At 41.8% G+C, this 18362-nt stretch overlaps 1 protein-coding gene across 3 annotated transcripts in view; it reads right to left on the bottom strand.

Moving 5' to 3' along the window:
• Astn2 (astrotactin 2) overlaps window positions 1-18362 on the bottom strand; it is a 979028-nt gene that overhangs the window by 831019 nt on the left and 129647 nt on the right. For all 3 annotated transcript variants that reach the window (XM_048459341.3, XM_085686116.2, XM_085686117.2), the window contains exon 2: window positions 13022-13209. In XM_048459341.3, coding sequence (XP_048315298.3) covers window positions 13022-13209 — 188 coding nt within the window. The remainder of the gene's footprint in view (window positions 1-13021; window positions 13210-18362) is intronic.

The raw sequence follows: 18362 nt of genomic DNA, 5'->3' as shown, positions 1-18362 counted from the left end.
TGCTAATTTACTCATCAGGCCTGAGAATGCCTTGAACTCAAGCACATCTTACCACAAGCTTTCAAGTGCCAGGGATTACAGGCATAGGCTACCAAGCCTGGGTGGTTCATTTTGTTTTTGAGACAAAATGTTCTCTATTTGTAGTTCAAGTGGGCCTTGAACTAGTTAATGATTCTCCTGCTTCAGTGTTCCAATATTCTGTGTACCACTGTGCCTAGCATAAAGCGTACAAGTTTATCATACATTATTTCAGTGAAAAATGAACTTTTGTCCTCTGTTAGCAGAAAGCCTTTCAGGCTGGCATAGTCGCCATGGCAAAGAGTAGTATGTCTCAAGGCAACCTGAAAGTTAGCTAATATATGAAACAAACTACCCTCTATGGTTTAATGTAGGAAGAATATTTTGTTCCTTACCTTATGACATACTAACAGTAAATAGTAAAATTTAATAAATTTTAAAAATTAATATTCAGTTACTAAAACCAGACCAGTATGGACCACAGAAAACACATTGAGTACCAAAACATGTGTCTTATAATAAATATTATGTTGCTGATATTGGATGAAACATTTACCATTTCTGGACTTCAATTCCCTCCGAGGTGATGTGGACAAACTACTGAGACGATTTCCTGTTGAGAATGTGGTAAAATAATGTATACAATGTACATATTCTTTGACAGACTCATGTAGTAGGTGCTGCTTGTCTGTCATTTCTAACAGCTCTCAGAAAGAACTTAAACACCTCCAGGAGTGTCAAAACTACAGGTGCAAAGCTGAAGCCCAAAAAATTTGTCTGCCACAACTCCAACCTTACATTTGTTTAATCATGCAATTTACAGGAGGCAAAATAATTAGTGGCTTTAAGTGTTTTTGATTCAACTAGACACTGCAATCAGGATAAATCATCTCTGACATATGCCCAGATCCTTCAAGTGACAGATGACAAACAAAGCAGGGCAAGGTCCTTCCTCACAGGCAGAATCATTGAGTTAATGGAAGAATTATTGCCTCAGCAATCCACTCCAGTCCTATTGAAAGGAATGGTCCAATTTATCAAAGCCAAATGAACATTAATTGCAGCAGTCTGGTAAGTTTTCCAGCCGCTATGACCTTCATTGAATTTTAATCCAAAACAGATAAGATTTTCTTCCACACAAGAGGAAACAACACAATTAGCTCAAAATGACAGTGAGAATATGAAGCAGAATCACACATCACACACACACACAGAGGGAGAGAGCAAGAGAGGGGGGAGAGGGAAAGAGGGACAGAGGGAAGGAGAGAGGGAGAGAGAGAGAGAGAGAGAGAGAGAGAGAGAGAGAGAGAGAGAGAGAGAATACAGATTCTATGTGACTTAAAATCCAGCACCACGGAGGCAGCAGAGAAAAGGTGAACACAACCACACATCTGCTGTGGATCATCCCGCGCCTTCACTCATAAGGGAAACTGGAGAGGCAGAAGGCAAGATGAAGAAGGTGGCAGGAAATAGTAGAGACAGAATTTCAGTTAACTGCTGTAATTAATGTTATGTCTCATTGGGGAGAGATTAGGAAGAAACAGAGAGGGAAAGAAGAAAAACAGGTATTATTTTGCTATTAAAGACGCCCTTGAGCTGGGGAACGTTAGCAGAAGTTTGAATCGGGTTATTGTTTGACTGTATCACTGGATCCGCAGACAGGATGATTGCCCCAGTGAAGTGAAATATAGTTGTACAGAACATCTGCCAGGTAAGGTTCCCTTGATACACAGTGTAGATCGTCTGCTGAAATAGTGTACAGCACAGGAGGGCGGAGACTGAGGATAGTGGGAACCACACACACATGCACACACTGCCAGGCAATCCAGTTGGGAACCCAAGTGCCACCAACTTGTCACTTAACATTGTAACCATTCCTGGAAACCTAGAAGCATTGCTCTGTGTATGTGTGTGTGTGTGTGTGTGTGTGTGTGTGTGTGTGTGTGTGATATGTGTATGTACATCTGACTGTGGCATGCAAACATGTCATAGTATGTTAGTATAGGTCAGAGGACAACCTCACCTGTCACCTCGTCCACTTTAGGATAGTCTCTTGTTCCCAGCAGCATATGTGTGTCTAGATGGCCTGGCAGTGTCTCCGTAACTGCAGTTCTCCCATTTCTACCTCCTATCTCACAGAAGGAGTGCTGAGATTACAGATGTGCATATTCCATGTGCTAGTTTTATGTGGGTTCTAGGCATTAGGGCTCAGGTCCTCACACTTACACAGTATGTGCTTTGCACACCGAGCCATCTCTCCAGCCCTAGAAGTGTTGCTTCTGTGTTCACATTCACTCTGAAGTGCAAAGCATAATCTAGATGACTTCAAAGATCATCATGGTGAAGAGAGACAATCCATATATAGTGTACATCAAACTTCTGCAGAATAAAAAATTCTCACAGAATAAAGTAATCTAGGAAATCAGGAATGGTACAGTATTACTACACAAAACACAACGATTAATCAAATTTCTAGCCGATACTCTGGGTGTGGGATGTAATTTGGGACTCTATGCAGCATTTAACTATCCTGGCTCCTTTGGCAGTTTTAATCTGTGGTGATTCTCAGTCCTTCCTAACTTTCATGTTGTGGACATGTTGGAATGGTACTAGTTATTGATTTGGAGACTATCCCTCACAGGCCTTGTCTGACATTGTATTGTCTTTAGAGTAGTTCAGGTTCAGGTTAGGCTGCCCTATGCTTTATGGCAGAGGGTCTACATTACTGGCATGTTTTGTTACTGACTAGGATAAACTTGACTGCTTGAATAAGGTAATGTGGTGTGCTGAATAGAGGAGCCCAGGAAGATACTGTCTACATTTTCATCCCTGGAAACTACAACTCCTATCTTATTTGAAAAAACAAGCAAGCAAGCAAGCAAAAAAATAAAATACAATGGAGATTTAGTTAAGGACTTTGCAAGGAGGAGACCCTTAAGAAACGCCCTCAACCCCGTGGCATGTATGCTCATGAAAGACACAGAATTGAGAAGATCCAGAGGGGACAAGGAAATGAAGATGAAGGAAGACATTCAATTTAGGTAGCTCCAACCTCTGCAACACCAGCAGTTATGGTAAGCTTGAAGCAAGGACAAAGTCCCCTGCAAATCCCTGCAAGAAGCACTGTCCTGATAGCCTCATGATTTCAGATCCCTGGCACCTAAAACAGTTTAGAACACAATTACATTGTTTTAGCTCTCAGTTTGTGGCAATTCGTTATGGCAGCCTCAAGAAACAAATAGAATTGGTAACAGACACATCTGACCACAGAAAAGTCACTACTTTCTTTTAATAATTCATAAATATCCATGGCAGTGGTACTTTGAGACTGTAAATATCCTGCTCTCAAAGTTCCTCCATTTATTTTAGTGCACATGGTGGATCTTGTCAGCAGTAATTATTACAGTGGCAACTGCTAATAGTGGGTTTCTGTTTCCCTATTTCCTTCTGCATTTATTAATTGGAAGTTCTACTGTAAAGAAGAACTGTCCCATCTGCTTCATTTATTTTGCTAGTTGATTACTTCTAGCGGCATTTCCGAGTCAATATTCTTAATAACTCCAGCACAACTTAACTCAGAAGATATTTAAAAAATAGAAAATTTAAAGGCTAAAGAAAAAGGATTCACTGAGCTCCATGCTAAGATGCTTTAAGAGCATTTTATTAACTTATTCTGCCCTCAGCCTAAGAAAGAATGTGTTCTCCATGGTCTCATTTACAAGAGGCAAGAATGAGCATTAGAGAGATTTAGAACCACACCTAATGACAAACAGCAATAAGAAAAGGCAGGAACTGAAGACACAGCTGTGTGTCTCCAAGCTCACATTACTGCCTATTAAACTGCCTTTGGAGCACAGGAAAGAAGGGAGAAAGGGGTAGTAGAAACTGCAAAGGTACCATGAAACTGAGCTCAGCAACCATGTTTAATTTGACTAGCTCAAATCATATGGGTAAAAGAATAAATAGTGTTGAACATTCATACACACCCAGAGAAGAAGAAGAAGGGGGCTACATATGGTATTATAGGAAGACTGCCCTGGGTCTCGAAGGAGAAGAAATTGGGAGAGGTTAGAGCAGAACTGGTATGGAGAGTCACCAAACATATAGTCCCCTTGAGCCTCCTGACACTCCTCCCCCTCGCCTTGACTCATTTGAATGGATTGCCTATTCCCCTCTCTTACTGCAACTCCATTGCCTCCAAACCCCCTTCTCCAATGTTTTCTCCTCTCATCCCTGGTCTGTAAGAAACAGTCATATACATTCCCCGTCTCCCAGAATGCTTCACTGTCTCCCTTTGACATGTGAGCCTTCATTCCTCCCATCCCTGCCCTGCACTGTCCTCTCACCACTACTCTTCCCTGCCTCTTGCTCTCTGTGCTTCTCTTTGCCTTGCTTCTCTGTTACACCCATTGTTAAAAGATTTGTCTCTTCCTTTCCGTTTCCCTCACTTCCCTTCATCCTGATCACTGTTCTCTGTTCGGTTTCTCTTCGCCATGTACTGTGTCTGGTTGTTTCCCCTCCCCCAGTATAGAACATTTCCTCAATAAGTACCAACAGTTGTCTACTTTCCCGTCTGGATTTTTCTGTCTTTTTATGCCTCTCTCGCATAGAACTGTTTGCTACCCACATTCTCTTCTCTTCCAGAGACTTCAGAGAAACTGTCTGCAGGTCCCTTTCTCAAACTGACATCTTTCTTCTCCAATGTGCCTTTATTAACTTTTTTCAAGAAGCTTCATTTCACTTACTGAACAAGCATAGTAGCCACCTCCTTATTTTCTTTCTTCCTTCTTCCTTCCTCCCTTCAATTCTCTCTGCCCTCCTCACTTCCTTTCTTTTTTCCTTCCTCTCTTTGTTTAAGGATTTATTTGTGCTGTTGCTTAACTATTTTTTTGAGAAATTTATATATAAACACTGCATCTACATCACTTTTTTGTCTTTTTTTATATTTAAATTCAAAGTTTATTAAATTATAAAAGTTTCCATTTCTGCCCCTCCTCCCAACACCCTCCCACTCCCCCCACTCCCCCTCCTCCTCCCTCTCCATCTCTAAGAGCTTTCAGGACTTCCTGCCCTGTGGGAAGTTCAAATTCCTCCCCCCTCCCTCCAGGTCCAGGAAGATGAGTGTCTACATCACTTTTGACCAAGCTTCTTCTATTATTATTGTTACAGGTACATACATACACACACACACACACACACACACACACACACACACACACACACACCCTTCTATTGAACCCACTTATATTTGCTGATATGTGAGCATTTCCCAGACTTAACCGTGGGGACTGATGAACCAATATGTGACCTTGTTTTAAAAGACGGTTTTCCCTCTGTTAGCAGGCACTGAACACCTGCAGATCTTCATATAGAGGGAGAAGACACACTTTCTGACCATGAAAATGTGGTGGCTACATGATGTTTCTGTCTGTCACTGTTTGTGTGCGCATCCATTCCCTACAGAGAACTGTTTCCTGTGCCATTGGCTTTGTGGTTGGTCATGTGATGTGTTTTTAGCCCACAGAATGTGAAAAAAAAACAACATCTGAGCATCAAATACATTTCTGCGTTTTCCTAGATTCCCACCAGCTGTCTTGCTGACTCTCCCTGCCATATAAACCAAATGTCTCTGACTGGGGCTCAGCTTCAGCCAAAGTTCCAGAATGACAGGGCATGTAGCGTTGAAACACAGTCCCTACAGCTACCCACACTTAACACATGTGAGAAATAAAAAGTCCAATTCCTGAGAGTGGAGGGAGGGTATCTGTAGAACAAATAACTGGATGATCTACAAGAGTCAGGCACTGTGAAATCTAAGGTGCTCTCAGCTTCAGTGTTTCCGTGAGCCCTTAGGGTTTGATTCCTGGCAGAAACTCTGAATGCTCACATATCCACTGTCTCCACTGGATACTATGATTGTAATTTCATTTCAGTTGTGCAAATGACAAAGTTAGAATGTCAGAGCAGTAAATGACTTGAGCATCTCCCTAAAGCTGGTACTAGCTGAGTCCAAACATAAAGCCAGGCTTCCAGACACCGAGATCTCTGTGTTGGAGCTCCTGAGGATGACAATCAAGGTCGCTTTCTGGGCTCCACATCCAGGTACACTTATGTTCGTGTGTATTCACACGTATTTATGCACCCTCACACACCTATATGAACACACACACACACACACACACACACACACAGGGGTTGCGGGAGGGAGGGAGAGAGGAGAGAGAGAACGAGAGATTCTTTAAAGCTGCTTTATTAATTTGTCTTTTGTTCCTGACTGGTAAGATTTTTATTGTTGGACTGCATGAATGCATCTATTTATCATTGCATTGTTATTAACATCAATAACTGAAGGAATTAGTGATATGCTATGAATGAGTGAATGCACTTGTTGAAAGAATGATCTAAAGCCATATTTCACAGAAAGCTTTATTAAGTACTATTCCAATATAACAGAGATTCTTCAAATAAAGCTACTGATTAAGAATGGTAATAACAATTTCTTAGATTTATGGGGCATTTTATAGTCCTCAAGTATTTCTCATATATTATGATATCAGAGAATCATAGATCATCTGAATTTGAAGGAAATGCGATAGTAATTTTATCTATTATTCCTCTCAGAATCCTAACGGTTGGGCTTCCAACCTTGGCCTATACAGCCACGCAGACAAAGGTCACACTAAACCCTAACTGAGCCATTTATTACATCGAGAGGAGGGCCGTGCTGCCAGGGATAGGAATTCTGGTCTCTTCTGGGGTTCCCGCATGGGGGTTCAACAGAACATATCTGTAGCATTTCCTGTGGGGAGCTCTTTCTAAGAGAAAAGTGCCTTCAAAGGTCTTTTCTTCTACATCAAACCATACATTTCTTTTCATCATTCTTCTAAAAACATTTGTCACAAAAGAGACCAAAGCTATTTTTAAAAGAAAAATCCATGATAAAAGATATTGATCTTGAGCAATTTCTTTAGTAACTTTTGTAGAAATCTTTAAGACAAGATATGCCGCATCCAAATGAAATGAGACCATTGTTTAAGGACGTGTGGAGCAGAGTCCACACTGTCCAACCCTGTGAAAGGCAACTGGGAACAATTTTTGCTGTAAGAATCTGATAATTGCAAAGGCAAATATATCCTAAAAATGTCAAAATAGTAACAGTAGCATCAGCAAAATATAAAAACAAACAAACAGGCAAGCAACACCTAGATTAATGCAAAGAAACAAGAAGAAATTCTGATCACATCTACTAGGTGATTTTGCATTTAACCTTAAAGACACCTGGAGCAGATGAACTCTCCCATTCTAAATAAGAAAACTTCCACAAAGAACTCAAGTCAAGTAAGGAATCCTGAGAACAAGAGAAATAATTCTTGCCCAAGGAAGAACATACTAATTGGTTATTGGCACCAAATGGCTATTCCTGAAGACATACATGTAAGTAACATTATACAAATTGAACAGGCTATATTTAGAAATACATATGTATATGCAAATATATATATTCATAAAACAACAATTAATAAAAAAAGGGGCCATGGATCTGAAAGAGGATAAGAAATTTATGGGAGGATTGAGAGGGGGTAAAGGGAGGAAGAAATGGTATAACCCTATCATAATCTAGAAAATAAAGAAATTATTTAAAAACACCTCTTTTGTTTTCATTTTCATATGCAGATGTTAAAGTGAGTGAACAGTGTGACTGACACTGAGAGTTGGTGCTGACTAAGAAGGCAAAAAGGACCTGTGGGATTCACGCCAAGACTCTGTACCTGAAGGCAAATTGCTCAGCTTCCCCTGGCTTCTTTCTCCTATCGATAAACTGTTGGCATGAGCAACACCTCTTTCCCACACTGACAAGGTTCCAAGTTCTATCAAGTGTTTTGAGCACCCGGAGTGAATACTCCATAAATATCAGGCATGATAGACCATGACTACAACTAACATTTTAATAGCAGCTTCTGCTTTTTGAGCATTTACTGACTGTCAGGCACTACGCCATGGAGAATCGTGCCCAAGAACACAGACTCTCAATTTGGACAGACTGGAATTGGAATCTCAGCTTCAGCATTTATTGGTGATGTACATGAGCAGGCTTCTAAATCTCACAAACTGCCAGGTTCCTCATCTTACACAGGGTAAGCGACGGCATCTCCTTCTAGAGGCTCTGAGGCAGCTAAGCGGAAGGCTACCAGTGCTGCCTTTGGCAGTCTGGTGAGAAAACTGCCCATGCCAGTCGTGATTACTGCTTATTGCAAAGGGCAGTTATGAGTGTGACCTCAATTGACACTGAAGAAAAACTCTTAAGAAGTGGGAATACTGTCTCAATTTTATAAGTGAGTGATTTGATCAAAGGTGTAAAACTAATGACAGAGACAGCATTCAAATTAGGAATTGACTCCTAAACTATAAACTACATTAATCTGCCTAATAAATCCACACTAGAGGGGGTAATTTTAGGAATTCACTCATGGTATCAATGAATTTAAGCTAACAACCAAGAAGAGAGACATGGTAGTCTGCTGTGGAAGCTCCTTTAGCCAATAACCTTTAAGATATTGGCACACTCTGGGCATGGCCACATGTACTATATATACAGATGTAGGAATGTGCTGGATTTGGCACCTGTTCCCCACCATGCAGAAGACTGCTGATCTACCATGAAATAGAAAAATCTTTATTATACTCCATTTTGAGCTAGTGTGGGACTATTTTATTGTAATCAATAACATGTTGTGCCACCCACGTGGATCCAGAGTCCATGCCTACTGTGACCGGTCCAGAAGGTCCAGGGCCCAAAAGGTCTCCCACTCCCATCTGCCTGGCTTGATTTCTCCTACTGAGCAGTTTTTTGCCAAAACCCCTCCTCAGCTGAGCTTCCTCTTTGGCGTGGCCCCCAAGTGTCAACCTGGTAACTTCCCGCTGGCCCAAGTGCAGCTTGATCCTGCCTACCGATTGGCTCATGCAGAGGACTGCTGATCTGAGAGTCTACCCCTAAATAATAATTTAAAAAACCCTTATTATACTCCATTTTGAGCTACTGTGGGACTGTTTTATTGTAATTGTCAACAGTAGTCAATATATTACATAGGCAAGAAATAGAAAAGAGGCTTTAATAAAGTATTAGTTTTTACTGTTTAGCCTCTGCATCCCCAAAGTCTAACAGATAACTATTTTTATTAACAATTGTGAGGTATTTTTTGAGATATCACCCACTTTGAGATCTAGCAAGAACTCAGTGTTATGATGCACATATTAAAAGAATTTGCAGAACAGCCCAGCAAATAGTAAACACTCAAAAGAAATGTCAGGTGTTATGACAATTCCCCCTACATCAGACAGTAGCAGAGCAGCACAGACGAGACACAAGCAGTGTCTGCACACTCGCTCAACTCTCGGTGCTGCAGTGGTAATATTACAGCCACTGTCTCTGAGGACTCAGCATACATCATGCATACTAATGCTAAGAACTATTTATATATTCTCCTCACTCTTCGAGGTTGATATGATCAGTATGGTTTTATAGATAAGAAAACTAAGTCTGAGCAATGTTCAGGGACTCAGTCAAGGTAAAAGGAAGAGGAAGAGAAGGAGGGCAGAGGAAGGGAAGTTAAATTCAGAGTCAGCTCAGCTAAATTCCAAACTCCTGCTTTCTTCTGGGCATTTAGCTTTGTGCATGGCTTAGACTGACAGCAGCTAAAGCTAGTGTAAGAGGATGCTATGACAATTCTCTCTCTCTCTCTCTCTCTCTCTCTTTCTCTCTAGCCAAGGTTCACTGAGAACATATTTATTGTACCATTCTTTTGAATATTGATAATCAGATGGTCCACAATTCAGGGATTAGTGAGCTACTCAATTCAGAATGTAAGAAGTCCAAGGAGTATTTGGTTCCACCTACATGGCCATGGACTGTAGAAGGTTACAGGCAGAAGGAAACAAATTTTTCTTCATGATGAAGGAAGGAGACTCAAATTGTGAAATCCCACCTCCACACATTCTTCTTTGAGAGTTTATTGCATGACATTGGTCTTCTTCCAAACCATCTTCAACTGTTACCAAAGATGAAGACCATGGCTCATGCAGTACCCATGTGGCAGGAGCCAGAAGTTATGGGAAGCATGGTCACAGAACTGCCTCCACACCACACAGCCTTGAGCAAATCAATTGGCTGAGTCTCAGATTTCTTTTCTTAAAGATGAGAAGACAGATCCCAGTCATCTTAAAATCCATTTTCAATGGTCACTAAAGCAAATGCTTCTCTTTGTGTTCTTGCTGAGGTGTGAGCAGCCTTGAGAACAAGAATAGAGACCATGGTGTTTAAACCGTTGACTGTTCAGGGAATTATAGGCAATGATGAGTCTAATGTGGATTCCAATTTTCCCATTAATAAAATAGGAGAATATAGTAAGTTAGAACAAATCTTACATTTTCAATTGAACAAAAAGTAACAGTAACAAAAACGGATGCCCTTATATGGCTCAGATGCAAAATTTCCTGATTCAAGAGCTGGGTGTACTTGGACATATTAGTGCAGCCTCTATTCCATACATGACGAAACAAGAACAGATAAATTAAACACGTTGTACTAAGACACCCAGAGAGGATAGTGGGAAAAGCAAACATCATGTCCGGCTCTGGAGCTGGTAATATCCCCAGAGAGTGGCCCCATGTTTGAGAAGTCAGCTTCCAGCAGCAGTCACCTTTTGGTCGAGTGTCTCTATGACCTAAGTGGCCCTTGGGGCAAAAGGGAGGCAGTAAATAATCTATTCCTGATATGTGGACCACAAGCCGTGTGTGTTTGGTGCATAGAATATGTCAGCCTCTCCATTCCCTCTTCTTTCAGTAAATCCTGCAGGAAATTTCAATGACATCTGGTACATGTTGAGTTATCTGAAAACTGAATTTGCTGAGCAAAGGAGAAAGGTAAGAGATATGATTCTGGGGAGACTGATTTACTGGAACCAACACTAGGCCTGGAGTCAGAAAAAGTACATTTGGGGCTCATTTAAAATTGAGACAATGTGATATAGGTTACTGGGTTATAGGAAAAACATATGTAAGTAAATGTTATGGCACAGGATGGAAAGTACTTAATAAATATTAATCAAAGCTGAGTCTCGTGCCCAAACACTACAGGCAGAAGAGCAGTCATGCCTCCCACCCCTCTTAACATCAGATGGTTCTTCAAAGCCCATGGGGAATTGAGCAAGCACACGGAAATGGTGTTTACAAATTTGCACCCCAAAATTAGTGTGCAGGCACTTACGTGGGTTGGCATGTGGCTGCATCATTTGCTAAATATATATACATGGAAAAAGTCTACCACACACATTCCATGAATAACACAAAGGCCTTGATTTGTGCCTCCACGTGATGAGCACTCGTTAGGTCCAAAATTAACATTGCTATCTGGCTGGGGTGTGCATATGTTTTTCCAAAAAGAGAAAAATTCTACGATCTCTCAGCCCTAATCAGGATGTCTACAGTAGAATCTCACTAAATAGTGACTCTTGATGGAAGAAAGAACTAACTAAAGGAGGACAAAGTGACATTTATTCAGATCACTCTTCTTTCTGAGCTCCACTTTTGTCTTATATACATTTAGAATATCATTTCCTATTTTTACTGGATACATTCCAAAGGCTAAGTGGAAGAAATAGCTTAAGACTGGCTTTTAGGAGTGTAATCCTGGGGGTAACTGGCGTTGTGATTATCAGACGTCACCCCAAGCCCATCAGATGTGGGCCTGGATATGTCTGTTCCTGCATTGCTCTGTATGGTACAAAACCATACATCATAGGTCAGAAGACAGGATGCAGTGGGTAGAGTGCTTGCTTTACAAGGACAACAACCTGAGTTTGTAGCCAAGATTTCATACGAAAAAGCCAGGTCTGGTAACATACACCTGTAGCCCAGCACCAGGAGCCAGTGACTGAAGAATTCAGAGGTTTCTGGTCAGCTAGTCCAGCAAACCAGTGAACTTCAGGTTCAGTGAGACACTGTGGCTCAGGATAGAGTGGAGAGAAACAGAGTAGGTGCTAACTTCTGGTACCCACACATGTACACACACACACACACACACACACACACACACACACACACACCTTGAATCCTAACTTTTTAAAGAAACTATTACTAGAAGACTGCTCAGTTGATAGCAGCAGCCTCCTCAGAGGAGACAACAGATTGACAGTTATGCCATTTGACAGACATAGAAGACGCCTTTGCCTCGCTGTGCTCCTAATCTCACTTCTAACATGCAGGTGATGTGCTATGCTTTATGTATTCTTCTTTTACTACAATGAGGCAATTTTCATAAATGTGTACAGTACAGTGCTGGACGAGTGACAGATAGACAAGGAAGTCTCCAATTGAAAGATAATAGAGCCCACAGGACTCAGAGATGAGTCCTTCATACTCAAGAGCTGTGGCATTGCTTGCAGGTTATGGAAACTGGGTAAGTTTAATTTTTTTTCTCCCCTCTTCCTGAGTACTCTACAATTAGTATGTGAGAGGAATGGTGGCACCCTCCTACATGTTGTACTGGCTACATCTGACCCGTGCCTTAATTCTACCTTGTAATAGGTGTAGCCTTAAAGCTCCTGCCATATCAGGACACGTGGGAAAGGGCATCCTCCTCTTCCAGTTTTGTTCCAACTTTGTATGCTTAGTAATTCTTAGACAGACTGATTGTATACAGGAGCACAGGAGCACAGCCCTCAGCCAGGCAAGACAAGCATGTGACAGATGTTAAACAGCTATTCCCTGACATGTCAGCCAAAAGGCCAGAGTCAGACACCCTTTATTTTCTCCTCTGAAGCACAATTACTTTTTCACAGCTGATGGATGATGGATGTGATTGTGTCTGTCCAAGCGACACCGCAAAAGTCACCTGACATTCTGAGGATCACGCTGTTCTCTTCCTGGCACACTCCAATTCTTCCATCTGTAGACAATCATGTACTTCTTTCTGTCCCCCGCCCCCATCCCATGCTCACTTACTCACCATCACAGAAATGTGGAGGATATGCATCTGTTCCTCAACGATCTCCGAGGGCTCCTGGAGTGTGGGAGCTGTGGCCTGGGCCAGCTGCCCCGAACTGCTCATGGAGACATGGAAGTACAGTGTGCCATTCTCCAGCCACTGCTGCCTCCAGTGCACCAGAGAAATGTCCGCTGCTGTGCCTGACATCTCTGCAAGACAAGACGGAAAGCTACAGTGAGCTACATACCAGGCTTCTGTGCTTCGGGAGCAAAACTGCTTCACACAGCCATGAGCTCAAAAGCCAAGTATTATGTCAAGATGGTTTTTCTTTATGCCACCTGTAGCTGCCAAGGTTTTTCCCTTCTGGCGATTCACAGGGCCGGGCCATGTGACCTCCGGCTCCCTGGAGACTCTGCACTAGCTCTGGCTTGAGGGGATAACTTAGCAAGAACCTGGTTCTCTTTGTTATGGTGATTCCACTTGTATTCAAGGTCTTAGCAGTGGGCCGATAGCCTGGCTCCCTAGCTGACCCTGCCCGAGGGGCCGGGAAGCTTTGATCTTCACCTCCTGCTCCTGGATGGGAAGAGGCCTTGCATTTTTGATCCCTCTAGCCCACTGGTATATATACCCGACTTGAGTTTAATAAAGTTGCCATTTACTCTGGTAAATGAGCAAAGGTCTCTTTTGTGTGTGTGTCTCTTTTCCAACCCTCAGGACAATCGTCCATTCTCGTGGGCTCGAGTTTGGGAAAGCGCGCAGCCTGAACCGGGTGTGGGTATCCATTGGGAAGTGCAGACTCTTACAGCCACCTAGGATCTAGGAGTCATGACTTCCATTTACAGATGGGAAACTGTGGTCAAGGTACTCCTCAAGAAACACAGGGCTGGAGCTACCATTTGATCTTGGTGTGTCTGCTGCACTTTTCCCAAGACCTCATGTATGAAAAAGTAGTTCTTCCCCCAGAGTAGAGTAAAACTAAACAAACGGATAAAAGTGTTCCTGTTTTCTAATGTTGGACAATAGCAGAAAACAGAGGAAGACACATCTTTAAGTTCATGTGTGATTTTCACAGACACTTATCTGGATGTCCTCAGGCTAGAAACTCAGAGCTGGAAATACCCAAAAGAGCGTATGATTCTGCTGTGGTGACAAGGGTCAAGCCTGTTCAGGGAAGGGCCGGACAAATGTGCTATTCTAAGCCTTTCTCAAGGGTTGATGGGCACAACTCCATTTTGAGAAATGTATGTTAGATGTTCCGAATCAAGACAACTTTGTCGCAGATGCCTCCACTGCTTAAAAATCATTGAAGGGGGTCAGTGGTGACTCTGTCAGTTAAGCTATTGTCATGCAAACATGAGGATTTAATGTTATTATATATTATATTATATATATTATATAACAGTTATATCTGACTGTTAATACTCTTGAACCCCTCTTAAATTCTTCGTTCTTCAGGTGTAGTAGCATGTTTATGTACCTCCAGAGCTTCAAAGTAGAGAGACTTGGGTTCCTGGAATTCACTATTCAGGCAGAAAAGCTATGTCAGTAAGTTCCAGAATCAGAGAGAGACTCTCACTAAAAAAGAATATAAGCTAAAGATTGATTGAGAACGACACCCAATGTTGACTCTGGTATCAACTTATCTATGCAGACGTGTGCATGAACACACACACACAGACACACACACATACCAGAACCATTACATAACTCCATTGATGTCATGTAGCTGGAAGGAAATTAATATTTTTTAGTAATTTATTAAATCCAATATCCTAATGTGAAGATCCTGACTCTTTCTGTTTTTATCTGTTTATACTTTTTAAAATATCATGTGAATAGTAATTTTATTAAATATTATATCACCACCATAGTCTCTTATTAGGTAACAAAGGTGGTAGAAGAGCTTTCAAAAATAGGTTTGCTTGGAGATTATAAATTATTTCCTCAGTGCCTTTTACTAAAGCAAAGCATCATGGGAAACATCTTAAAATGACAAAGCCTATAAGTGCAACTATGAACATAGGAGAAAGGAGATGGGATTCTGGGAGAATCACCAGGTCTGAAGTCAAGTTAGAATTATTTTTGGGAGCCAGATAGCCATAATAGTGCCCATAGAAAGCATTAAGTCTTAGTAGTATCTGAGGCTTAGAAAGTTGGAGTCGCAGAGGTGACCTTTGAACATGACCCCTACAAAACCCAAAGATCCCATGTGCATTTTCACAGAGCGCAGGACTGGTGAGACAGGCCAAACCCGAGCTCTCCCTTATGCAGTCGTCTCTTCTCGTGGCCCAGTTGCAGCCCGCTTCTCATCTGGAGGCACTGAAGTGTCTTCCTGGCTCAGACAAATCCTAAGGAATTTTCTCATGTCCTCCAATCCCAAAAGACTTTATTTTCTTAAGGTAAGCAATCAAAAATCCTTAGGGAGGAATGCCTGGCACTTAGTAAGGGCTATGGAGAAAGTTAGTTATTAATTTTTAAATGAGTTATTGATTTATAGTCATAAAAATTATTAATATGGATAGGATCTGATCCAGTCACTTGTTGTGAAACAAGGCTGGTGACAACTTTGATGGTGTTCTCTTGAGTGTTCCAGTCGAGTGCAGAATCCTTCTACTATAGCTGACATCCCAGCTCTCTTAGTCCCTCTAGCCATTCACCTATATTGGGGTATTATCCTCTTATTTCATGGCTTCCTACAAATACTTCCTATCTTGGTTACCTCCACCTCCCCTCTTCCTTTCCTGTTTATTCTCAACCACAAACTACAACACAAGTCATCTCATAGTACTGAACATCCAATTCTACATCTTTCCAGGGTCTCCTCCCTCATTGCAAAGAAAAGACAAAGTAACCAGAAAATGATGAATTATTATTCCAAGTGCATGGTCTTGGACTGCTTGAAGGATTAGCCAGATATGAGGCAGAGATAGAAGTAGTCACAGCAGCTCGTCAGCTCTTCGAGCCATAAACCCCAAAGGGCCCTGCGAGCTATTGCGGTACTTAGGTAGAAGATACTGTCTGAGTCTTTCTCAGCACTTGCTCTGCTGGGGCTGGGGTGATCTATTCTGCTACTAACCCACGTTTCAACCTCAGGACCTGGGACACTAGCAGTCTTTTCTGGCAGCAGCCAACTGTACCACAGTAAGATGGAGGCATTATAATAAATGGTCTTGCTCATCACTTTACTTGTTTTGCTAAGTGCATCAAAGCCCAGAGTTAGAGATTCGGGGAATTGGGGCTAACCCAGCACTGAAGAGTCTAAATCCATAGAACACCACCAAAGCAGGAACTATGTAGCTGATACAGTCTGGTTTAGACAGGCAGAACAAGCCCAGGGATATTGGTAGGAATCTGAGTACCCGTCTCCTGGAGCTGTAAAATCCACCATGCATGAGGCTTTCCCCGCTCATGTTCCTATTAGGCAACAGAGGGTTACAGATGGTTAGTGACTCATTTAAGGCCACTGGTGAATCTGTTCTCAGCTGGACTCGGTGGATTTCCAGTCAACACAATTTCAACAATGCCAACTGCACTTGCGGCATCTCCTTTTCCTTGACTAAATTAGCCCATGAACAAAACTAGATTGAGCTCTTTGTTTGCTATAGCGATGAATGCACAGTCAGCAGACAGTAAATGTTAAATGATAATAACAGTGTGAGGAACACAGTAAATATTGAATCACAGAAGATAGCGCCGGACTCACACACTATTGTTGGGGCAATAGGAGAGGAAGCAGGAAACTGCAAAATGAAAACTTCTTTAGTGGAATCAGAAAGCCATGGCATTCATTCATTTATTCACTCACTCACTCATTCAGTGGAACTTATCATGGTCTAAAACACTTTCGGGCTACTTAGCGGCTCAGAATATGGAGATAAATGAAATGTCTGCAAGGAGCTCAGAATCTGTTAGCAACAAAAGTTCTATGTAGTCCGCTGTCTCCCAGCTCCATGCCATGACCTACATACATGAATGTCCTCTGAGATTCTGAATTATCTGACTTATCCCTTCCATACTGAATGCCCTTCACCATGAGCTATAGCCCTATAGGCCTTAATGTATCTGTTAAGTGTGTTAGCTGCCTCTTGTATCAGGTAATAAGCATTTTCTGTCCAATCCTCCTGCAACTCTTCTCCCAAAGCTGAAAAATTGGCTTCTTCTCAGTATTAATCCCCCAATCCAGATGCCACCAGCTCTGGGAAGCTGGGCCTGAGCACTCGGGCTAAAGGACTTCTCTCTAAGTACGTTCAATCTCTAAAACGCTCCCTTCACAAAAACTTCTGAGAGCACTTGTGATTATTGCAAATTTATCACAGATATTTACTTGAATATGTGTTTATTCTCTGTCTCTCCAGGAGAGCAGAGACTTTGTCTGCCTTATGTCCTGTCATTTCTCAAGCACTTTGCAAAGTACTTGGTATATCCTAAGTTTTCAGGAAATAGTTACTGCATCTTTAGCGTATAAGTAAATATATATTTACATATATATATATATATATATATACAGATACTTATGCATATCCATAGTAAGTTGGTAAACATAGTAAAAATATAATTCAGGATGTTAAGTCTCATCAGAGAATCAAACAAAGAATAAAGACCTGTTGGGAACTCAAAGTCAAAAAGGGGCCCGCTAAGCTTGGAGACCAAAAACTCCTCACAGAGTAGCATGGGCACAGTTAAGGGCAGACACAGACGTTCTTCAGGGGCGGGAAGATATCAAGAACCATCTGGGCAAGCCAGAAAATAGAGCAAGGTATACATACAAGAGTGCAACAAATGCAACTCCAACAGAGGAGGGATTTCAGTGCATGTGTTAGAGCACACACTTTATTTGGCAAGCAGTCAGGAACTGGCAGTGCAAGCTTGATCAGAGAGCCAATCCTGTGTCCATTACAAAACAGGTCAAAGAAATTGTAGCATGACCAAAGCCAGCTCTTGAAATTGCCTGCTGATTGATTTTCCAATTGCATTTTCCTTTTTTTCTTCCCCTGGTCCCTCCATATAAACATTTCATTGAAGTCTTCAAGTCATATTACAATCAAACTTGAAGCAAAGGGGGACTAAACACATTTGGTCGGGAACCAAGATGATTCCCATAAAGGCAGATTATGCTGACATGATGAATATAAAATGAAACAGCAGATATTAAAGTGGGAGAATTGGTGCACCATGCCTTCCGGTGGTAGGCTGACTCCAGCGCCTGCCTCTCTCCCACCCTGTGAAGCTTGGTTTTTTATTGGAATCATAAAGAGATACAGAGATTGCCTTTTCACCATTCTCAGTTCCCCCCCCATGGGGTGCAACTTGTGAAATATTAAACAGTCTCAAATCCCCTCCACCATCCCACAAAGCCACGCAA

The sequence above is a fragment of the Myodes glareolus genome, chromosome 3 (assembly GCF_982192425.1).
Source record: "Myodes glareolus chromosome 3, mMyoGla1.1, whole genome shotgun sequence".
NCBI lineage: Eukaryota > Metazoa > Chordata > Mammalia > Rodentia > Cricetidae > Myodes > Myodes glareolus.
Note: the sequence above shows the minus strand (reverse complement) of the source record. Positions and strands in the feature narration are given on the sequence as shown.